This window comes from Macaca mulatta, chromosome 9 (genome assembly GCF_049350105.2).
Source record: "Macaca mulatta isolate MMU2019108-1 chromosome 9, T2T-MMU8v2.0, whole genome shotgun sequence".
Classification (NCBI taxonomy): Eukaryota; Metazoa; Chordata; class Mammalia; order Primates; family Cercopithecidae; genus Macaca; species Macaca mulatta.
This window is the reverse complement of record NC_133414.1, coordinates 56063941-56088241: the sequence shown is the minus strand read 5'-3', so window position 1 is coordinate 56088241 and position 24301 is coordinate 56063941. Positions and strand designations below refer to the sequence as shown.

The window sequence follows — 24301 nt, the reverse complement described above, 5'->3', positions numbered from 1 at the left end:
TGATAACTGTACATTCATATCCAAGACCATTTCTCCACTGGAATTTTTATATTTATGTATTTTTAAGGACTCTCTAGATATTCTAAGTGTTATCTGTTAAATATGATGATGGTAATATTTTCTCCAAGTCCAGCGCTTTGTATTTTAATACTGAGAAGCCTCTAGCTGCAGAAACTAAAAGCTTTTAGTTTCTGTGTGGCATTTGTCTTGTTTTTATGATTTCTGAGTTTTCTCATATTGGAAGATAACTACACTAAGTTACAGAAGACACATGAATGATGCTTGATTAAATATTTCATTTCAAAGAACACAGCCAAAGTCAAAATTTCACTTCATCATACCAATATAGGTTGAGTACCCCTCGTCTGAAATGCGTGAGATCAGAAGTATTTACGATTTCAGACTTTTTTGGACTTTGCAATATTTGCACGCACAAAATAAGGAATCTTGAAGATGCATTTTAACTGCAACCCATCACATAAGGTCTGTTGTGGAATTTTGCACCTGTTGGTGCTCAGAAAAGTTTTGGATTTTGGAGCACTTCAGATTTCAGATTTTCCGATTATGGATGCTCAACTTATTCTACATCCTCCTCAAAGATAACTGCTGTTAACTGAGTGTGGTGGCACATGCCTGTAGCCCCAGCTACTCCAGAGACTGAAGTGGGAAGTTGTTCAAGCCCGAGTTCAAAACTACAGTGAGCTATGATCACATGGCACTCCAGCCTGGGTGACAGAGTAAGAGCTAGTCTCTTAAAAAAAAAAAAAAAGAGAGAGAGAGAGACAGAGAGAGATAACTGCTGTTAAGATTGCTCTTTATTTTTCCAGGTCTTTTTGAATGCATATAATATAGATTTCCTGCAACTTGCTTCTTTAACTTAACAAGGTATCATGGGTATATTTTTACTGTCATATTTTTTTACTTAGAGATGGAGTCTTGCTATGTTGCCCAGGCTGGAGTGCAGTGGCTATTCACACACACACAATCATAGTGCATTACAGACTCAAACTCCTGGGCTTAAGCAATCCTCCTGTCTCAGCCTCCCAAGCAACTGGAACTACAGGCATATGCCACCATGCCTGGCTTTGTACAGTATTTACAGCTCCACCTCATTCTTTTCAATTAGCACGCAGTATGCTATAACTACTTCCGTACTGACATACATTTAGCTTATTCAAATATTTCACTAGTACAAACCTCACAATGAATATCCTCACAAGTGAGGTGTTCTCTCAGAAGTACACAGAGTATTTCTGTTAAATGCATAATTTATTTAATGTCTCCTGTATGACGGTCAGAACGAATAAACTACTCTGCACAATTTGCCACACTAACTACATTTCGTGGCTCTTTCTTTGTTATGAATTTTCTTATGTTGTTTAAGGGCTGAACTTTGGGGAAAAGCTTTCCCACATTCATTACATTTATAAGGTTTTTCCCCAGTATGGAGTCTCTGATGTTCAACAAGGCCTGAGCTGTGCCGAAAGGCTTTCCCACATTTCTTACAGTGATAGGGTTTTTCTCCAGTATGAATTCTCTGATGTCCAGTAAGGGTTGAGCTCTTTGTAAAGGCCTTCCCACAGTCACGACACTGATAGGGTTTATTTCCACTATGAGTTTTCTGATGACCAGCAAAGGATGAGCTATACCTGAAAGATTTTCCACATTTACTGCAGTGATAGGGTTTCTCTCCAGTATGCATTCTTTGGTGACTAATAAGAGTTGAGCTCTTCCTAAAGGCTTTTCCACATTCATTACACTGATATGGCTTCTCACCAGTATGGATTTTCTGATGTTCCAACACAGTTGAGTTATCCCTGAAAGCTCTCCCACACTCGTTACATTTAAAAGGCTTCTCTCCACTGTGTATTCTTTCATGACGAGTAAGGGCTGCATTCTGAGCGAAGGCTTTCCCACAGTCATTACATTTGTAGGGCTTCTGGCCAGTATGAATTCTCTGATGACTTAAAAGGATTGAGTTCTTTCTGAAAGTTTTTCCACATTCAATGCATTTGTGGGGTTTCTCCCTAGAATGAATTCTCTGATGGTGGATAAACGTTGAGTGCTTCTTCAGGAACTTCCCACATTCAACACATCTATAAGGCTGTTTGCCTGCATGAACCTTATGGTGATTTAAAAGGGATGAACTGTTCATAAAGGCGATGCCACATTCTTTACACTTATGTGGTTTCTCACTGGTATGATTTCTCTGGTGGCTAATGAAGGACGAATTGTATTTGAAGACTTTCCCACATTCCTTGCACTTATAGTTCTTATCTGTGGAGCTTCTGCCCTCCCAGTCCAGGCCTTTTTCCATCATGACACTTTTCCTTCGCTCTCCCACAACAGATCCTGCAGAAGTGCTTTGCTTTAGGGCTGACATCTTTGTTTCAAACCAGTAATCCTGGACTGAAAGAAAATTTAAAAAATTCAAACGTTCTTTATGTCGAAATGCTGAAAGTGAGAGTTGTGCAAGGACTTGAATAATGTTCTATGCTACATAACTAAAGGTTATGAAAAATTATTAATGTGTCCCATTTGTGATTCTTGCTGAGAAAAGATGGCTAGGCTAAGGGCAGGAGAAGTATGATTTTAAAGAAAAGAAAATAATCTCTACTATAAACATTGCATTTAAAGAATGCAGTGGGCACCTAAGAAGTTGCAAAGTTAGGAAGACAACACAGGAAACAGCTAAAAAAGAAAAAAGACAATGTCAGAATAAATACAAAATTGAGGAGAAAGACCAGAGTCACAAAGAAAGCTATAATTACTACTAGGACAGATTTCTGCAGGTGGTATATTTGAGAACATTATGATGTCACCAAGAACTTGAGAAAAATATTTCTCTGTGAGGATTTAACAGTGAACCAATATTCAATTGCTCAGAAGAAAAAAGAAAATAGAAAAAATATTCAAGGAACAAAAATAGTTCTCAGGACAATAAGATTTTACTATAAACTAAATTTTTAACATATCTAAAAAACAACATATCTATGCCAGGCACGGTGGCTCATGCCTGTAATCCCAGCACTTCGGGTGGCGAAACCCTGTCTCTACTAAAAATGCAAAAATTAGCCTGGTGGCACATGCCTTTAATCCCAGCTACTCGGGAGGCTGAGGCAGGAGAATCGCTTGAACCTGGAGGCAGAAGTTGCAGTGAGCTGAGATAGTGCCACTGCACTCCAGCCTGGGTGACAGAGCAAGACTTTGTCTCAAAAAAAAAAAAGAAAAAAGAAAAAACCACACACAATCAATGGGTATACTATGTGAATTTTCTCTAGCTTTTTACAAAGTACAGACACAAGACCCCAGACAGACAGAGCAAAATGATTCAGATAAAAACATTCTGAAAAACTAATAGAGACAAACTTGTAGTAAAATTAACAATCACCAACCAATTGTTTCACTAAATGCACTTTTCTTACAAACATAAGTTGTATCTATCTATACCTAAAGATATATACACATACATATATTTATATGTATTTATACTTAGTAGTCTAGGGACAAATTCCATACAACAGATATTAGAGCTAAGACTTATCTTTTCAAGGAAATGCAAGTTGAAGGTGAAGCCCAGTCAGAAACAGCCCCGATTCTTCCAATGGTCTTTGATGGGATATGTGTTTAATGTATTATGATCAAACTAGAGAATATTTCAAGATACTGATTGCCAAGCTGGCAACGTGAAGACACATGTGGGTACTTGTTCTATGACAAAGGTGGTCTTGCAAAGCAGTGAGGAAGAGGAGGCTCTGCATTAGCACATTTCAGGAGAAAAAAATAAATATAAACCCTATCTCATATGATGCACAAAAATCCATTCCAAGAGGATGGTAAATGCAAACAAAAAAAAAAACAAATAATAAAGCTTCTAGAAATTAACACAGAAGAATATCTTTGTGATCTTGGGAAAAGAAAAAATATTAAAATCACAAAAATAATAAATGTTAATAAATAATTGTTAATAATATATAATTTAAAATAAGCATTTTAAATAAAGCATGACACAAAAAAGCACTGACAAAGAAGAAAGAGATTGATCAACTGGAAGAACTCAGCTGGGCACAGTGGCTCATGCCTATAATCCCAGCACTTTGGGAGGCTGAGGCAGGAGGATGGCTTGAGGCCAGGAAGTCCAGACCTACCTGGGTAACTTAGCAAGTCTCCATCTCTACAAAAAAAAAAAAACATGTTTTTAATTAGCTGAGCCTGGTGGCATGTGTCTATAGTCCCAGCTATTCAGGAAGCTGAGACAGGATTGTTTGAGCCCCGAAAAAGGAATAACTGCTATTCATCAAGATCATTAACAGTCAGTAACAATACAGAGAGAGATGGTACAATACATGTAATCAGTAACAGGTTCTTGAAATAGCTACCCAATCAGAGATGCTCTATAAGGACCAATAAATACTCTAAAAGGTCTTTTTTTTTTTTTTTTTTTTTTGACATGGAGTCTCACTCTGTCACCCAGGCTGGAGTGCAGTGGCGCAATCTCGGCTCACCGCAACCTCCACTTCCCAGGTTCAAGCAATTCTCCTGTCTTAGCTCCCCAAGTAGCTGGGACTACAGGCACATGTCACCACACCCAGCTAATTTTTTGTATTTTTAGTAGAGACAGGGCTTCACCATGTTGGCCAGGCTGGTCTCGAACTCCTGACCTCAGGTGATCCGCCCACCTCAGCCTCCCAAAGTGCTGGGATTACAGGCATGAAGCACTGTGCCCAGCCCTAAAACGTCTTTAACCTCATTAGATATAGAGACATGGATATGAAAACCACAATGAGGCACACTGCACATCCACCAGAATGACTAACTTCACAAGACTGACCACAGGAAGGGCTAGCCAGGACATGGGACAAGGAGTGCTCTCACACACTGATGAAGGAGTATAACTGGGTACAAAACTCTGGAAGATTATTTGACATTATATACTAAAGCTGAATACATGCCCAATAGAAATGTAGCCACATAGGAACCAAAAAATAATTTATAAGAATGTTTACAGCACTTCTAATAGCCAAAAGCTGGAAAATGGCATATATGCATCTGAATATAAGACAGAAACTGAGGTAGAGTCACACAATGAGACATTCTACAGCAGTGATTTTCCAAGCATGGGCTCCAGCCCCGCAGCACCAGCATCAGCATGCCTGAGAACCTGCTGAATAAAGAACTCTGCAGGGGCCCCACAACTGTACTGCAGCATGCATTCTGAGGCACGCTAGGGTTTTCAGAAGCATGGATCCACAGCAAAGAAAGAAATAAAAATGATGAATGAATTTGAAAAAATGTTATGCATAAGCCAGACAAAAAATTATATGTACTATATGATTCCATTCACATAAAGTTAAAAAAAGGCAAAAATAAACTATAGTGTTAGTTCAAGGGGAGGAGAATGGGTAATAATTGGGAGGAATTATGATGCGATTTACTCAGGTATTGCCAAAGTTCTATTTTTTAACCTAAGTTTTGGTTACATGGGTATTGAGTTTTAAAATACTAATTTGGGCTGTACACATATTTTATCAGCTTTTCTAAATATGTGTTAATTTTTTTAAAGGCTTTAAGAAAGAAAAGGAGAGTCTAGCTTATAAATATCTTAGTACTTCAATCACAGAAATCAAAACACAAATTGCAAAATAACTAAAAAATAATGACAACTCTACATATTGTAACCTACTGAATATAACTAAAACATTACATAGACAAAGTTTAAGGCTTTAAATGTTTACATTACATCAATAAGAAAGAAGAAAAATCAATTAATGAATAACTAAAATGTTTAGGAAAAAGTAAATAAACCCAAGGAAAGCAAAAGGGAAAAGGAACTTAAGACTCAAAACACAGAAAACAGTAACACTAATAAATACACCCAAATGCTCTTCTTCAAAAAACTAAAACAGAGCTAATAAAGGGGAAATAGGAAAACATAGGAAATGGGAAAAAGACAAAGTAAGAAATCAGGGAAAATAACCAAAGATGCAGAGGATATTACTAAAAGAGTTATAAAAAGCTACTTTGTTTAACACAAATAACTTACAACCTTGAATTGCTCCATAGTTTTTAGGAAATTATAAATTACTAAAACTGTTTCCTAGAGAGAGAAAATCTATTTGGACAAGTCACTATTGACAACACTGTCAAAAAAATACCCCCAATTCCTCCCTTCTGCTCCCATCACAATAAATAAGCAAAAACGGGACAAAGGACCCAAACCTCTAGGGAACAGCTATCATGTGAGTTAAACTAGACTAAAGGATAAAAATATGAAAGGCCAGAAAATGTTTTATGAAAGTATTATAAAATTAAAGTCAAAGCCCAATGAAAATGGGCAGATGAAAAAGAAAATGTAAATACATTTAAGTCTCTGCAAAAATTTAAATAAAAGATTAGCAAACGGAATCATCTACTGTCACATTCAGAGAATGATATAATGTGTCATGGCCAAGATAATTGAGAATAAAATCTACCACAGAAACAGATCAAAATGGAAAAGACAGATATTTCCACATATCTTGAAAGAGCATTTAATAAAATTCAGCAATCATGCTTGATTTAAAAAACTAAAATTTCTTAACAAAACATATGAACGAAATACTTCCTTTAAATAACAATGTATGTGTATCCCAACTCAATAGCCAGCTTAAATGAGAAGCCCAGACACAATGCAAAGATGCAAAGATAAGCATATCCATCATTACCTTTGTTAATATAAAGTTGATATAAAACAAACTTTTTAAAAAAAAATCTGTGATATATATGATATACAATTAATTTCCTGAATGTATAAAGAAGCCTTCACATTAACAATTTTTATTGTCCAACAATCTAACAGTAAAATGGGCAAAGGACTGGAACAGGTAGTTCTCAGGAAAAATAAACACAAGGGTTGCTGAAAATGTTGAAACATGCTAAATCACGCTCCTGATAAGAAAAAGGCAAATTAAAATTACAATAAAATACTTTCACCTCTCAGACTGGCAAGGATCAAAGCATATAAGACACCGTTGACAAGCGATGATAAAAGTGGCACTCATATGTTGTCATTAGGAGTATAAACATGTACTATCTCTATGAATAGTGGAAATACCCACCAAACTTGGTGGATTTTAAAATTTTAACCTTTAACAATTTTTATAGGAATTTATTCTACAGATTTACTTGTACACAAGAGAATTGATGTGTATGAGGATAACCACTGCAACACTGGTCAGAGTCATTATGTCCACTAAAGAGAACTGATTACATAAATTATAGGACATCCATAAAGTGGAACACTATGCAGGCATTAAAAAGAAAGATAAGCTGGCATGGTGGCGCACGCCTGTAATCCCAGTACTTTGGGAAACTGAGGGAAGAGGACAGCTTGAGGCCACGAGTTCCAGACCAGCCTGGACAAAATAGTGAGATCTCATCCCTACAAAAACAAATTTAAGAATAAATACATAAATAAAATTAAAAATAAAAAAAATTAGCCAGGTGTGGTGGCATGCTCCTGTGGTCCCAGCTACTCAGGAGGCTGAGGCAGGAGGATCGCTTGAGCCCAGGAAGTCAAGGCTGCAGTGAGCCATGATCAAGCCACTGTACTTCAGTCTAGGAAACAGAGTGAGACTCTGTTTCCAAAAGAAAGAAAGAGAGGGAGAGAGGAGAGAGAGAGAGAAGCTCTAAACAATATAGTTATGTCAAATGACTTCTAAGACATAAATATCAAAGTAACAGGCAAAAGAGCGTGCTACCATGTACTTAAAGAATTCATGGATACTCTCACAAAGTACACATCACATATGCAAATCTCCACAAGAAACTGATACAGGGATGCCTCTGGGGAGGGGAACTGAGTGATGAGAAAGGTATGTGAAGGAGACTGCATACCATTTGAACCATCTGAATGTGGTACCATAAGCATGTCTAACAACTAACAGAAAGGGAAATATATACACACACAAAAAAAAAAAACCATAAAATACTGAATGGTTGTGAAGTCTTTGTAGAAAGATTTACTAGTCCTCTAAGCAGATGAAAGAAATATTAGGGGAAACATTGCTTGTTTTCATTACCTCTAAGTTTTAAACATTCTATTTCAAATAACAACCAAAATTAAAACAGAAAGAACAGAGAATAAAGAAGACTGAGCGACTTTTGTTACTATATAAAGAATCTACACAAGAATTTACAGGGAAATGTTAAACATAGTAAGAATAGAAGGAATTACTTCAAAAGCATCCCACCCACAACCAGCAAAGACCTAGGTTAAGCAAAACTATGTATTACTGGTATTTTACATGAAATACAGTTATAAACATTCTCCTGAAGATGACAGAGGCAAAATGACAATTAGAGTTTTAGAAGAAGAAATACTGGCAGGATAAATATTTTAGGTGAGAGAAATATTCAGGTTTAGAGATTTAGAAATGAACTATGGCACAGAGAAAGTGATATAGAGAAACATATACAAAGCATACACAGAAAAAAATGGAAGCCAAGAGCAAAGGACAGTAGAAAAGAGAAATAAAAGAAGATCCGTAAGAAAAGGAAAGAAAATGCTTCCCCAACAATGTGTTCGCCAAAATCGCAATTACCTGAGAGCTAGAAAACCATGCTTACATTTGGAATCTGCGACTACCACTGGTAAGTGGTATATAGTGAGTTAGCAAGCTTCCATGAGAGTGGGTAAGGAATGGAAAATGAACAGGGGCCAGGTGTGGTGGCTCACACCTGTAATCCCAGCACTTTGAGAGGCCAAGGTGGAAGGATCACTTGAGGCCAGGAGTTCGAGACCAGCCATGACTAATATAGCGAGACACCATCTCTACATAAAAGAAAAATTTAAAACTTAGGCAAGCATAGTGGTGCATGCCTGTAGTCTCAGCTACTCCTACTCAGGAGTCTGAGGCGGGAAGATGGCTTGAGTCCAGAGTTTGAGTTTGCAGTAAGCTATGATTACATTCCAGCCTGGGCAACAGGGCAAGACTCTGTCTCAAAAAATATAAAAGAAAGGAAATGGACCAGAAGTAGAAAGAAACAAAAGATAGCCTGGTGAATGCCTGGAAAGAGAGAGAGAAAAATCACATAAAGAGCTTGAGGATTTCAGAGGGCTGGGAGATGGCACAGATGGGCCTGAGGCCCTCAGGAAGGGAGCAGCCCTCCCAAGTACAGAAAGACTGGGGAGAAAAGCAGCCAGCCACTTGACAGGAGGATGACATCAAAAGAGGAAACTAGTGCCCTTCTGCACCGACAGGGCACTCAGAGATGAGCTTTCCACTCAGGAGCCCCCGTACCGTTCCGTGTGCTCCGCTGCTGCTGGGATGTTTCCCACCCACTCACCTGCACGTGTGCCTGATGGAGCCTCTCGCACCTCCATCCAGGGCTCTGCCCCTTCCTCCAACTGAGTGATTAGTTTTGGTTTGGAAGAGAGAAGCCCTGTTCATAAAGAAAAAGGATCTTAGAAGAAGAAGAAAAAAAATGAATGAAAAGGAATGTGATAGTGGTTACAAGCACAAGCAGTCACTCCAGACCTCAGTGTCAACTTGAGCATCTGCAAGGAGCACGGACAGGTTAGAGAGGCCTCGAGGGTGGCACCCAGGATGTCCAACTCATGCAGTAAAGCAAATGAAGGGGGCAAAGTCAATTAGAAAACCAGGTCCTCCTGGAGGACGAGAAACTCCTATTTTGGGAGGCAGATGAATCATGACACAGAAACGTTCCAGAACTGGGCTAGTTGGAACCACAAAGCTACCCATCTTAACTCTGTATGGCTCTGACCTTTCTTGAGGGGTGGAAGGGGCATAAACTCCAGCCTCTAAGCCCACACTTAAGAAAAACAAAACAAAAAGCACATCATTTAAGATTTTTTTCAATACCCCAAACCATTCACCCTGTGAAAACACAAAGTTGCCCAGCAGACCAATCTTGAGTCAAGGAGAAAGTCATCCTCACCCACAGACACCAGATTCCCATAGTTCTCCAGCATCACATCCCTGTACAGGGCCCGCTGAGCAGCATCCAGGTGTCTCCACTCAATCCGGGTAAAGGCCACGGCCACATCCCCAAATGTCAGCAGTCCCTGCAAAAGCAAACCCAATTCTGCTCATCCAGGAACCCCTGAGGGAAGCATCCCAAGAGAAGGAAGCAAGGTGGTCAAAGCCAGCTTCTGACAGTTCCAACGGTGCTCATGGAAATGAACAAGTAAAAGCTGAGGGCTGGGGGGAGGTGGGACTCCTCCCTCAAGTGTGTTCTTCCTGCATGCCTGTCCTGCTTCCTCCTCCATGCCTGGCCTCTGCTCACCCCACCCTTCATGTCACCTCGTCAAAAAGGTCTCTTTCTCCACCCCATCCTCTGCCACTCTGTCTCGAAACCCACTTCATTTTTCTTCACAGGATTTCTCACCACCTGGCAGGAGAGGTTTGCACTGACTGTAAGCATCCTCTCTAATGTGAGCTCCAGGGGGACAGTGTGGGTCACTGCTGCCTCCCAGTCAAAAACACGGCCTCACACAGAAGTGTTCAGGCTTTGTTCCATCAACAAATGAATAGAAACTTTGAAAAGACATGGAAAGTGATTAGCTTTATCCGAAAATTTACAGGAAGTATGATCTAACTCTGGGGCAGAATATTTTTAAAAAAGAAAAAAAAAATTGCTTTTCATAACAGTAACAACTTACTAGGTACCAGCCACAGTGCTAAACCCTGAGATATATATCATCTCTCTAAATTTCTGCCATAACTATATAAAGTAAAATCTATTTTGTAGCTAAAGACACAAAGGTTCAGAGAGTTGGAAGAACTTGCTCAAGGTCCCAGGGCTGGTTGAAGGTACAGTATAAAAGGAAGCTATAAAAAGTAGGAATGAAACTAGAACAAATTGGAATGGTTATGAAATATTAAAAGAAAAAAGAGTAGGCCTTAAAAATACGCAAAAGGTGTTTCAAATGAAATGACTTGTTAGAACAGTAGAAATGTAGCTAATCTTTAATTTTTTTAATTTTATTTACTTCTATAATAGATACTCAAATGTTTATCACTTTCTTTCAAAATACCAACTACATAATCAGTTTCTCAAAATCCTTCAAAACCTAGTTTTCTCCAGGATAAAGGCAAACTCCAGTCTGGGATTCTAGACCATGAATGTTTCCAACTTTCTCAGTCCAGTTTGTTCATGGTTCTGCCATAATGACTTCATTCAGGCAGCGCTTTCCCCTAGTATTCTCTGCGATTACGCATCTCATTTATATTCTTCAGGAAGAACTAAGGCTTCCACTACTCCACCCCTCCCACCCCACCACACACTAAAGGTCAAGAGAGCACTGCTATCACCCTATGTCTTTATGGCCTACGTCTTTATATGCTAATGTGTATTTTTTTCATCATCTGCCAGGTTGCAAAGTACTTTTCTGTTTCTAGCACTCTAGAAAACATGGGTAGCAATAATCTATTTGGTGAATGACTACCTAATGGGTAGAGAGGATGGAAATAGTGGGACCCATCCAGGATTGGTTCGGGTAGCTTGGTCCACACACAGGGCAGGGCATCGTCTGGGCAAGAGGCATAAGCCCCACCTCGCTGAAACACGTGGCTTCTCAAGAAATGGAAAAATCAAACTTGCCTGGATCTGGGCTCTTGGGGCCATCTGTCTCCTGAACTGTTCTCCCAGGCAAGGGCAGAGAATTCTGCGTAAGTCAATCTGGGAAAGAAGAGAGGAAATATGAGGAAGTCCCTCCGTGCCCTAGCCTAGCTAGAATCTGCCCTCTGGACCAGGCCCCCGCCCGCCCGTTCCCTCCACGGGTGGGCAGACAGGTCCAGGTGGGTACGCTCGGGAAGAAAGGAAAGGGAACGGCTGCTGGGATCCGTCCTGGACTGCAGCCAGCTCCACGCCAAGCACTTTTGGCAGCACGGGGGGACGGCCTTGTCAGTGGCCCAATCTGTCTGCCAGGGCGCAAGCCTGGAGCGCTCTGTGATGCACCAGTCTCGGGCGGTCGCTCCACATGGCTCAGCCACTGTGGGTAGGCCCTGCCCACCGCCGCCGTCCCCTCCCACCCCGGCTCGCCCCTCGACCCGCCCCTGGGAAAGGCGGGGAGCACCCGCCAGGGGCCCGAGGCTTCAGGGACCCAGGCTGGTGGCGGCCGCTGACAAACCAAACCTAGCCGGCAGGGCTGCGGAGCTGCACACCCAGAGACACAGCGACCACGCCACGCTGTCCAGACACTAGCTACCAGCCAGCTGCTGGTGTAGCTCTCGCCCCACGCGGGGGCGGACCGGACCGGAAGCGGAAGTGGCTGCGGCCGCGGAGGCCTCTGGGAAACGTAGTCTGCGTCGCTCGGGAGTCTTAGGGGCTCCATCCGCAGAGCAGGTTGGCATCACCTGGAAATCTTTGAAAAGTGAAGGTGCGGGAAGTGGAGAGCGGCTGATCGCAATCGGGAGGTGGTACATTATGACTGACATGCAAAATCTGGTAGAAAAATTGGACAGGGCAGTGGGCTGCCTAGAGGCAGTATCCCATACCTCTGACATGCACCGTGGGTATGGAGACAGTCCTTCAAAAGCAGGAACAGCTCCATATGCGCAGGCATTTGACTCGCTTGCCTGTCCTGTGGCAGAGTACTTGAAGATCAGTAAAGAGATTGGGGGAGATGTGCAGAAAGATGCGGAGATGGTCCACACAGGTTTGAAGTTGAAGTGAACTCTCTTGGTTACAGCTTCTCAATGTCAACAGCCGGCAGCTTTCCGATTTGTTGGCACCCATCTCAGAACAGATGAAAGAAGTGATAACCTTTCGGGAGAAGAACCGAGGCAGCAAGTTGTGTAATCACCTGTCAGCTGTCAGCGAAAGTATCCAGGCCCTGGTTTGGGTGGCTGTGGCTCCCAATCCTGGCCCTTATGTGAAAGAAATGAATCATGCTGCAGTGTTTTATACAAACCGAGTCCTTAAAGAGTACAAAGATGTGGATAAGATGCATGTAGACTGGTTCAAAGCTTATTTAAGTATACGGACAGAGCTGTAGGCTTACATTAAGGAGTTCCATACCACCGGACTAGCCTGGAGCAAAACAGGGCCTGTGGCAAAAGAACTGACTGGACTGCCATCTGGACCCTCTGCTGGATCAGCTACTCCTCCCCCACCACCAGGCCCCCCTCCTCCGCTAGTCTCTATCAGTTCAGGCTCAGATGAATCCACTTCCCTCTCAGCACTGTTTGCGTAGATTAATCAGGGGAAGAGCATCACACATGCCCTGAAACATGTATCTGATGACATGAAGACTCACAAGAACTCTGAAGGCTCAGAGTGGTCCAGTATGCAGTGTCCCCAAGCCATTCTCTGCACCTAGACCCCAAACCAGCCACAAAGAAAGAGCCAGCTGTACTTGAACTGGAGGGCAAGAAGCAGAGAGTGGAAAATCAGGAAAATGTTTCCACCCTGGTGATTGATGACACAGAGCTGAAACACGCAGCTTACATATACAAGTGTGTCAACACGACATTGCAAATCAAGGGCAAAATTAACTCCATTACAGTAGATAACTGTAAGAAATTTGGTCTGGTATTCGATGATATAGTGGGCATTGTGGAGATAATCAACAGTAGGTGCCGAGACCAGCTTGGTTGGGGAGACCCTAACTCAGCGGTGCTAGAGGAATTAAAGACACACACACAGAAATATAAAGGTGTGAAGTGGGAAATCAGGGGTCTCACAGCCTTCAGAGCTGAAAGCCCCGAACAGAGATTTGCCCATGTATTTATTAACAGCAAACCAGTCATTAGCATTGTTTCTATAGATATTAAATTAACTAAAAGTATCCCTTATGGGAAACGAAGGGATGGGCCGAATTAAAGGAATAGGTTAGGCTAGTTAACTGCAGCAGGAACACACTCTTAAAGACACAGATCACTCATGCTTTCATTTGTGGCTTAAGAATGCCTTTAAGCTGTTTTCCGCCCCGGGCAGGCCAGGTGTTCCCTGCCCTCATTCCTGTAAACCCACAACCTTCCAGCATGGGCATTAGGGCCATTATGGACATATCACAGTGCTGCAGAGATTTTGTTTATGGCCAGTTTTGGGGCCAGTTTATGGCCAGATTTGGGGGGGGCTTGCTCCCAACAAGTAGGGATGTCAAAGTTTAGGTAATGAGTAAAGTGCCAACCATTTCAATCAACAAAACAGATGGCTGCCATGCTTACCTGAGGAAGAATTCTCTGGATTGTGAAATAGTGAGTGCCAAATCTTCTGAGATGAACGTCCTCATTCCTACAATAGGCAGTGACTTTAGTGAATTCCCAGTTCCTGAGCAGTTCAAGACCCTCTGGAATGGGCAGAAGTTGGTCACCACAGTGACAGAAATTGCTGGATAAGCAAAGTGCCACTGGGTTCTTTGCCCTCCCTTCATACCATGGGATAAATTTGTATCAAGACGGTTCTTTTCTAGATTTCCTCTACCTTTCTGCTCTTAAAACTGCTTCTCTGCTCTGAGAAGCACAGCTACCTGCCTTCACTGAATTATACCTCAGGCTGAGATTTGCAGTGGCATAGCAGGTCAGGTGATCTTCTGCAGGAAGGTGTAGCTTTTCCATATTAGCTCAACCATGCCACCAGTCCATTCTTAAGGAACTGCCGACCAGGCTAAAATGATGCATTTTAGCTTTGAGTTTTGGAGGTTATTCTACCAACAAACAGTCCATTGGGAGGAAAACAGTCCAAGGAATTAACAGATCAGAATGTTCACACTGGTTATCTTTTTCTAACGATGAGCATGAAGGTAGCAGAAGCTGGTGTGTTTCCAGCTGGTTCTTCTAACCAAACTAATTTTTCACTATTGACAAGTGAGGCAAGGGTTACACTGGACTGAAGGCTGAGGCTTGGCCATCTAGCATTCCACGGAAAATGGTTTCCTATAAGCATTCCTTTTATTCACTATTCTATCCTAGTTCTGCCTCAACCATGAGATAGGAGAGTCTCCGATACTAGCTGCTACAGCAGTGCCCTTCATCCAGGGCAGTTAAAGAAGTATTGGACCCTTTCTTTCTCTGGGATCCCTACCCAGCACCTTCCTACAGAGATTTTAAAAAAAAGGAAAAACAACACCCCATTCCAAGGAGTCTGGCACACCTGAATCCTCCTTCCCTGCTAGGTGCCTGTCACCTGTCTTCACTGCCTCCTTTTCCTTGTCATGCTCACCAGCTTATGGCTTCTGTCCAAGCACCTGAACAGGGGACCAAAACCTCCACTGCAAGCTGCTTTTAGGTCTTGATTTATGTAAGAATCTTGCACAGCACTGCTAATGTAAATTTCAGTTTTTTCCCTCTAGGACAAACACTTACCAAAATATGCAACTTTTTTAGTGGGAAAAGAGATTGTCCTGTGATTTCTACCCATTTCCTGAGGCCTGTGGAAATAAAACTTTATGTACTTAAAGTTATACAGAAAATAGAATAAAGTTAATACCAAAAAAAGAAAAAGAAAAGTGAAGGTGCCTGGGTCCCAGCTTCAGAGATTCTGAATTAATTGCCCTGAGTGTGGTCCTGGCATTGGGATTTTTAAAAGCCCCCAAGTGATTCTAATGTACTGCTTAGATTGACACCTGCCACCAGAAACTGGTAAGCAAAATATGAGAGACGTATTTTATGTGACTTTGGATAGCTATTTGTTTCCAAATAATCCTGTTTTTATTTCATACAAATAAAAAGCATGTTAGAAAAGTACATCATCTAGAACACTAAAAACATTATTTCCTCACCATTTGCTGACATAGAAAATGAAAGTAGGCTGAATCTGTTTTAACAAATGTATTATTTTCTAGGGAAAATATATGTTTCTATTTATTAACTCCAGGAATTAGAAAGCTAAGGGAGGAAAATGTATCTCTCTCATTCAATTAGGGCCTTTTTTTTTTTTAAGAAAATTTCTCAGAATGGTTCATTCATTTACCAATTTACCAATGATTGACCGAAGCCCCACTATGTGCCACTCACTTCTGTATGCTAAGGATAGAACAGCTGACAAGCGTCTCTCCTAAAGTGGAGTCAGGCTCCTTTGCATCCTCCTTTCAACTATGCCTTGTCTCGGCCTGGTGAGCCGAGTTTTAGGCAGGAATCCTACAAAGCCACTTTATCAAGAATCATGACCAGGCACAGTGGCTCATGCCTGTAATCCTAGCACTTTGGGAGGCTGAGGCGGGTGGATTGCCTGAGTTCAGTAGTCCGAGACCAGCCTGGGCAACACAGTGAAACTCCATCTCTTCTAAAATACAAAAGAAATTAGCTGGGTGTGGTGGTGTGCACCTGTAGCTCCAGCTACTCAGGAGGCTGAGGCAGGAGAATTGCTTGAACCCAGGAGGTGGAGGTTGCAGTGAGCTGAGATCGCGCCACTCACTACATCGTAGATGACAGAGCGAGACTCTACAAAAAATAAAAGTATCCCACTTTTTCCATCCCGCTTTTTCCAGCAAGGGCACCTGAGGACCAGTCTTTCCTTACTTTGGGGACTGGATCCAGAATCTGCATTTATTTATATATGGCTAACATTTGCTGAGTCCAGAGGACATGCAGAGCCCTTTACAAATACATCATTGCACTGAGTCCTCACCACCAAAGAAGGTACAATTATTATTGTCATTTTACAGATAAGGAAATTGGCTCAGAGAACGTAACTTGTCTTTGGTCCCTCACCTAGTAAATGGCAGAGCTGGGTACCAACAGTCATTGTTGGATCCCAAAGCAAAGCTGCCCCCATTGGCTTTCCATCATTCCTCGACTGTCTGAACTCCTTGCCTAACCCGTGGCACCCTCCACTCTTTCCTGCCTGCTTTGCCATCCTCACCTCTCCCTCTGCCAATCCTGCTCATGTGGCTCTGCCCCAGTGGCTTCCTTAGCCCCTTGCTTACCAAGCTTCATACCACCTAGGGAACTGGACCCATGCAGGAGCTGCCCTGGCCTCTTCCTTCTGCTTGCCTAACTTGGGCCCCAACTCTTGTCCTGGCCAACTCCTTTCCATCCTTCCTATCAGAACTAAAATATCGATTTCCCTTCTGTGGCCCAAGACTAAGAGATACCCTTTCTTAGTACACTCCACTGTAAGTGCTCCTGTGTGGGGCTTGGACAAAGTGTCAATTGCCAGTGGGCAGATGTAGGCAGAGCTTGCAGGAGTCATGTAAATCATTTGAAAAGAACGTTATTTACTGATAATACAGATTAAGGACTCAAAATGGGGGGTTGGGAGCAAGCCCCCGAAAATCTGGCCATAAACTGGCCCCAAAACTGGCCATAAACAAAATCTCTGCAGCACTGTAACATGTTCATAGTGGCCCTAACGCCCACGCTGGAAGGTTGTGGGTTTACAGGAATAAGGGCAAGAAACACCTGGCCCACCCCGGGCGGAAGACAGCTTAAAGGCATTCTTAAGCCACAAACAAAAGCATGAACAATCTGTGTCTTTAAGAGTGTGTTCCTGCTGCAGTTAACTAGCCTAACCTATTCCTTTAATTCGGGCCATCCCTTCATTTCCTGTAAGGGATACTTTTAGTTAATTTAACATCTATAGAAACAATACTAATGACTGGTTTGCTGTTAATAAATACATGGGCAAATCTCTGTTCGGGGCTTTCAGCTCTGAAGGCTGTGAGACCCCTGATTTCCCACTTCACACCTCTGTATTTCTGTGTGTGTGTCTTTAATTCCTCTAGCGCCGCTGAGTTAGGGTCTCCCCGACCAAGCTGGTCTCGGCAATGGGGAGTTCACTGTTTCGATCACTACCAGCTAAAACTTAAAGAGAGACGGGCTCTGTGCTAAATGCTTAAATTCCTCACTTCTTTAGCCACTTGGCAATGTGAAGGGAATGGTGTAATCTGTACCCATTTTTCAGATGAACTCAAGGCCAAGTGGAGATGTGGTGCTCCAGCCAGTGGGCGGCACCAAAGCTGGCAAAAGGCTGGGCCAGGATGAAGTTTGGACCTTTCCGTGCAGGCAATGGGAAGCCTTGGAAGTTTTACAGAGGATAAGACAGGAACAGGCCTTTTTCTCAAAAGATCACCCTGGGGGGCCTGGGGTAATGAGAACTTTAAGGGAAGGGACTCACAGCCAGAAAAGTAAGGAGCACATTGTGAGCACATCCCGTGACCCAGTGAGCGCCCTTCCACGGGCTCATCCTAAAGAGATAATCAGCCAAGTGTTCAAAGGTGTGTGTGTGAGAACACTGATTAAAAAGGACTATAGTTGTGCGCCATCACCCCGAGCTAATTTTTTCATTTTTTTGAGACAGAATCTCACTCCATCACCCAGCCTGGAGTGCAGTGACCAAGCCAAGGATTCACCATCAGACTGTACCCGTCATACCTGTACAAACTAGATAAATTTCTCTCTTCTCTAGGTCTCAAAATATCTTGAGGTCCCTGTGCCTGTCAGAAACTGATATCCTTTTTTTTTTTTTTCTAAGTCGGAGTCTCGCTCTGTCACCCAGGCAGGACTACAGTGGTGCAATCTCAGCTCACTGCAACCTCTGCCTCCTGGGATCAAGCAATTCTCTGCCTCGGCCTCCAGAGTAGCTAGGATTACAAGCTCCTGCCATCATGCTTGGCTAATTTTTTTGTATTTTTAGGAGAGACAGGGTTTCACCATCTTGGCCAGGCTGGTCTTGAACTGCTGACCTCGTGATCCACCTGCCTCAGCCTCCCAAAGTGCTGGGATTACAGGTGTGAGCCACCATACCTGGCCAGAAACTGATATTATTTTCTTACCACAAGGTCAGGAACCTTGTAAGGGAACTGTGTAGACAAGGTACCAGGCCGGTCATTCCCCATGTCTATCGGCTTTATAAGTCAACTTCAGTTATTTAAAGCAATCTGGTCATATCAGAAAATACGTCATTCCAGTCAAATGGTGGTTTAAAAAAAAAAACAGTGTCTCCAATTGTGTCCTGTTAAAAAAAAAAAATGGATTCTTACTGAGCTTATGCAAATAACTATATTGCCATAATGTAAGAAAACACACAAATAGTTTCTGAATTCTGGAGAAATCAGGTAGAGAGAAAGGTAAATGTCTCAATTTACTCACAAAAGTATATTTTAGGCTGGGTGCAGTGGCTCATGCCTGTAATCCCAGCACTTTGGGAAGCCAAGGAGGGTGGATCACTTGAGGTCAGGAGTTTGAGACGAGCCTGGCCAACATGGTGAAACCCCTCTGCTAAAAATACAAAAATTAGCTGGGTGTGGTGGCAGGCACCTGTAATGCCAGCTACTTGGGAGGCTGAGGCAGAAGAATCACTTGAACCCGGCAGGCAGAGGTTTCAGTGAGCCGAGATCACACCATTGTACTCCAGCCTGGGCAACAAGAGCAAAACTCTGTTTAAAAAATAAATAAATAAATAAATAAATAAATAAATAAATAAAGGTATATTTTACCCAATTTCTGTGACTTACAAGTAGCTCAAAAGAAATAAAGTTTTCTTGACTCCACAAAACAAAACATGAAAAGAATCAGCAATGTTTCCAACAAAAAGATATAAAAATCATTTCACTTCTCCATCAGTTCAGTCCCAGGTAATTAATTCTTGTTCTGTTTGAGGTTGAGTTAGTGATATGGTTTGAATCTGTGTCCCCACCCAAATCGCATGTCAAGTTGTAATCCCAGTGTTGGAGGTGGGCCTGGTGGGAGGTGATTGGGTTGTGGGGACAGATTTCCCCTTTGGTGCTATTCTCATGAGAGTGAGTGAGTTCTCATGAGATCTGGTTGTTTAAAAGTGTGTAGCACCTCCTTCTCTCTCTCTTTCTCCTGCTCTGGCCATGTAAGATGTGCCTGCTTCCCCTCTGCCATGATTGAAAGTTTCTTGAGGCCTCCCCAGCCATGCTTCCTGTACAGCCTGCAGAACCCTTGAGCCAATTAAACCTCTTTTCTTTATAAATTACACTTTCTTTCAGGTATTCTTTATAGCAGTGCAATGGACTAACACAATTAGTGATCTTCATGAACACACCAGTCTTTTATTAGTGGTCTGTAAGCTTTTACATAGTCTAATGATATGATCTACAAAGCTATCAGAAACCTCTATTCAAGAGTACAATTCCTGGTCCTTTCCATGAATATCCTTGAAGATGTAACACTCTAGGATTTGCACAGAGCTAAAAGCTCTATGCAGAAAAGCATCAGATTAAAGCAATTCACTACATGTACCAAGATATATCAACTTTTTAGAAATCTTATACAATTTTGAAACACATACTCATAACACATTTATGGTGTTGAGCTCTTTGCAGGGTTTCACAGGCTGCGCCTCTGTGCAGCCATAATGCTGCATGGAAGCCGCATCATCACTTGCACAGCCCCTCCAGCCAGCCGGGCACCTGAGATGAGAACTGCACCCAGCCCAGCACCACAGCTCAGCCCCCAGCAGCAGCCCCATCCTCTGCAACTGGCTTTCCTGCTGCTGCACCTTGGTGGCTAGCTCTGATGGCCCAAATGGCAACCACTGCAGCTGGCATTGCTGCGGGCTCTACTGTTGGGCACACGCTGGGGGTTTTAGTGGAAGAAATAATGCTGAGCCTCCAAGGCCTGGTCTCACTTACCACGAACCTCAGGGAACCCAGCCAGCACAGCAGCAGCGGCCTTGCTTCTGAGATCAAACGGTTTTTGGAGCATGCCCAGAACCAGGATGACACAAAACTCTGTGAGGTTTCAATGAGGTGTTGAAACAGTGCAGATTTGCAAATGGAATAGCCTAATCAAGTCCAAACTGAAGAAATGAAAATGGCTCTTATGACCAAGTTAATTTAGCATAAAATATAATTGACAATAAAGGTATAAAGTATAAAACCATCAGTTAAAATTCTCCTCTGTCATTCATATCTTTCCTGCTTCAGAATTACAATGGAAGAGGGTGTTCTCACTGTATAGAATTTCACCGAGATGGTATAGAATTTTGGGCTGGACAAATATTTCTGTGGTTTCCTTAAACCAGCTGCTGTAATTTTATTGTTTGAGAGTTAATTAGAATAAAGTGATTTTCTCAATCCTCCCACCCAAAACAAAATTAATATAGGCATGCTGGCTCACATCTGCAATCCTAGCACTTTGGGAGTTCAAAACTGAGCATCTCTTGAGCCCATGAGTTTGAAACCAGCCTGAGCAATGTGGTGAAACCCCATCTCTACAACAAATACAAAAAATTAGCTGGGTGTGGTGGCATGAGCCTGTGGTCCCACCTACTTAGGAGGCTGATGTTGGAGGATCGCTTGAGCCCAGTAGTGCACTGCACTCCAGCCTGGGTGACAGAGTGAGACTCTCAAAATAAATAAATAAATAAATAAGCATACTTTCATGCAAACATGAATCAAAGAAAGTTAAACAACATTTCTTTTTTTTTTTAGACAGGGTCTTTCTCTGTCATCCACTCTGGAGTGGCAGTCACTGCTTACTGCAGCCTCCACCTCCCAAGCTCAAACCATCCTTCCATGTCAGCCTCCCAAGTAGCTGGGACAACAGACATCAGCCACCATACCCAGCTGTTTTTTTAGTTTTTTGTAAAGACAGGGGTCTCACTATGTCGCCCAGGCTCTAAACATCATATTTGTCATTGCTCCCTATATGATTCTAACATGCCAGGCTAGGCACAGTAGCTCACACCTATAATCCCAACACTTTGGGAGGCCAAGGTAGGAGGATCACCTGAGTCCAGGAGTTGGAGACCAGCCCGGGCAACATAGTGAGACCTCATCTCTATAAAATAAAATAAAAGTAAAATAAAATAAAATACAAATAATAAACAAAATTAGCCTGGTGTGGTGGTGCATGCCTGTAGTCTCAGCTACTAGAGAGACTGAGGTGGGAGGGTCGCTTGAGCCCAGGAGGTTGAGGCTGCAGTGAGTCAACATTGCATCACTGCACTCCAATCTGGGCAAGAAAGGGAGATCCTGTCTCAAAAGAAAAAAAGCCCCAAAAGAATTCACTACCGCCAGACCTATCTTACAAGAAATGCTCAAGGTACTTCTTCAGTCTGAAAAAAAATTGCTAATGTGAGAAAAATTGAAGTATAAAACCCACTAGTAAAATTAAATACATAGAAAAACCCAGAATGCTCTAATACTGTAACTGTGGCATACAATCCACTCACAATTTTAGTATGGAGCCCAATAGGCATGAGACAGAAATTTAAAAATAATAATGAAAATAAGTACTGCATTTATTCACTCCAAGAAAAGTGAATACATTCAGCACTTAAAGGTGAAGTGAGAAACACAAGTTTTTCTCTACTGCAGGCAAGGCTATAGACAGGTCGTGGTGACCTAGCCTTAAGAAATGAACTCCGGACACCCCCAAGCAAGGTTAAAAGAAGAAAAACAAATTCCTTTACTGTCTCTCCTGTATTGTACTATTAGTTATGACTATGTTTGCCAATGCTTGTATTTAGTAGGATTTGCAAAGTTCCTGTTTTTCTTTCGATGCAGTTGCTAGGCCACTAGCTATACAAGGCCACAGGTTATTGCCAAGGTCAGCAGTTATGCTATAGATTACGTGACTTGTCACTGTAAAACTTACTGCCTTTATTTTGCTTATGTATGCTAACCTACATAAGCTAAACTCTGTTTTTGTTCAATGGTCAGCTTTTTGGATGTGAATCCACTGAGCTGGTGCGTACCTTAAATAAACATCCTCCTATATTCCCCGTATCGGTCTCTCTGGTGCTCAGTTTACCACAACAGCCATGATCGATTTGTCATGAACAATAATAGCTATAGCAACCTGTCAAGAGGTAAGTAATATAAATATATGTAAATTCAGACAACTAAAAGTCAAAATGGGGGGATAGAGTTAAAGTGTAGAACTGGTCTTTTTTTCCTTTTTTCTGTTTGTCTTCTTTTCTTTGTGATCAAAGTGTAGTTGTCATCTGTTTAAAATAACTTGTTATATCTATAAGATATATATTTTTTGGTTTCCTCACGGGAACCACAATGCAAAAAAAAAAAAAAAATCGATTCACTGCAAGTAAAAAAACAATGAATTAAAACATACTACCAAAGAAGATCACGTAGCCACAAAAGAAGACAATAAAAAAGGAAGAAAGGAAGACAAAAGTTACAAAATAACCAGAAAACAAGCAATAAAATGGCAGTAGTAAATCCTTTCTTATCAATAATAAAACAGAATGTAAATGGACTCAATTCTCCAATTAAAAGGGATAGAGTGACTGAGTAGATAAAGAAATAAGACCCAACTACATGCTACTATAAGAAACCCACCTCACCTCTGAAGACACGCATAGACTGAAAGTGAAGGGATAGAAAAAGATGCTTCACGAAACTGGAAACCAAAAGAGGGCAGGAATCATTATACTTAGATCAAATAGAATACAAAATAAGACTGTAGAAAGACACAAAAGGAGTCACTATATAATGATAAAGGGATCAATTCAGCAGGTGGATATAATAATTATAAATATGCATGCAACACAGGATGGTCCCAAGTTTAAAAAGCAAGCATTAATAGGTCTGAAGGGAGAGAAGGAGTGCAATACAATAATAGTAGGGAACTGTCTCAGTAATGGACAAATCATACAGACCAAAAAATCAATAGAGTAACATCACAATTAAACTGCACACTATACTTAATAGACCTAAGTAACATCTACATAACATTTACCCAAATGCTGCATAACACACATTATTTTCATCAGCACTTGAAACATTCTCCATAATAGAGCACACCTTAGGCCACAAAACAAGTCTCAATAACTTTTTTTTTTTTTGAGACAGAGTCTCGCTGTGTCACCCAGGCCAGAGTGCAGTAGCCTGATGTCGGCTCACTGCAGCCTCCATCTCCCAGGTTCAAGCAATTCTCCTGCCTCAGCCTCCTGAGTAGCTGGGATTACAGGTTCCTGCCACCATACCCAGCTAATTTTTGTATTTTTACAAGAGACAGGGTTTCACCATGCTGGCCAGGCTGGTCTCGAACTCCTGACCTCAAGTGGTCCACACGCCTTGGCCTCTGTGCTAGGATTATAGGCATGGCCACTGTGCCCAGCCTGAGTAAATTTTAAAAAGTAGAAATCGGGCCAGGCATGGTGGTTTACACCTGTAATCCCAGCATTTTGGGAGACTGAGGCAGGAGGATCACTTGAGGCCAGGAGTTTGAGACAAGCCTGGCAACAAAGTGAAACTCCATCTCTACAAAAAATTTTAAAATTAGCTGGGCGTGGTGGCATGTACCTGTAGTCCTAGCTACTCAGGTTGTTGAGGGGGGAGGATCATGTAAGCCCAGGAGGTCAAGGCTGCAGTGAGCCATCATTGTGCTACTGCACTCCAGCCTGGGCAACAAAGCAAGACCCT

General features: G+C 42.0%; 1 protein-coding gene and 2 pseudogenes across 6 annotated transcripts; 2 read left to right on the top strand and 1 right to left on the bottom strand.

Moving 5' to 3' along the window:
- Positions 1 to 797: 797 nt before the first annotated feature.
- On the bottom strand, positions 798 to 12235 carry ZNF485 (zinc finger protein 485). 6 transcript variants are annotated; one of them, XM_077946320.1, is made up of 6 exons: positions 12134 to 12235; positions 11605 to 11682; positions 9940 to 10066; positions 9328 to 9423; positions 4149 to 4174; positions 798 to 2409 (listed from the first exon to the last, which is right to left on the bottom strand). In XM_077946320.1, the coding sequence occupies exon 6, from the start codon at positions 2381 to 2383 to the stop codon at positions 1331 to 1333; it is 1053 nt and encodes a 350-aa protein (XP_077802446.1). In that variant the 5' UTR covers positions 2384 to 2409; positions 4149 to 4174; positions 9328 to 9423; positions 9940 to 10066; positions 11605 to 11682; positions 12134 to 12235; the 3' UTR covers positions 798 to 1330. The 6 variants fall into 6 exon arrangements, with proteins under 6 accessions (XP_077802446.1, XP_077802444.1, XP_077802445.1 ...); XM_077946318.1 differs by having other exon boundaries at positions 12139 to 12235; XM_077946319.1 differs by having other exon boundaries at positions 12168 to 12235.
- A 194-nt stretch (positions 12236 to 12429) lies between these two features.
- On the top strand, positions 12430 to 14502 carry LOC705016 (adenylyl cyclase-associated protein 1-like; annotated as a pseudogene).
- Positions 14503 to 14737: 235 nt separating this feature from the next.
- Positions 14738 to 20701, top strand: LOC100424503 (coiled-coil-helix-coiled-coil-helix domain-containing protein 2 pseudogene; annotated as a pseudogene).
- Positions 20702 to 24301: the final 3600 nt, after the last annotated feature.

Bases quoted from the DNA above. Each gene is read 5' to 3' on its own strand.
- ZNF485 (XM_001109591.5), bottom strand. From the start codon at position 11,628: ATGGCCCCAAGAGCCCAGATCCAG. The intron at 9,424-9,939 runs GTGAGGATGACT...CTTTATGAACAG, and splicing joins TGGGAATCTGGTGTCTGTGG to GGCTTCTCTCTTCCAAACCA. The intron at 2,410-9,327 runs GTGAGTGGGTGG...ATTTTCTTTCAG, and splicing joins TCCATCAGGCACACGTGCAG to TCCAGGATTACTGGTTTGAA.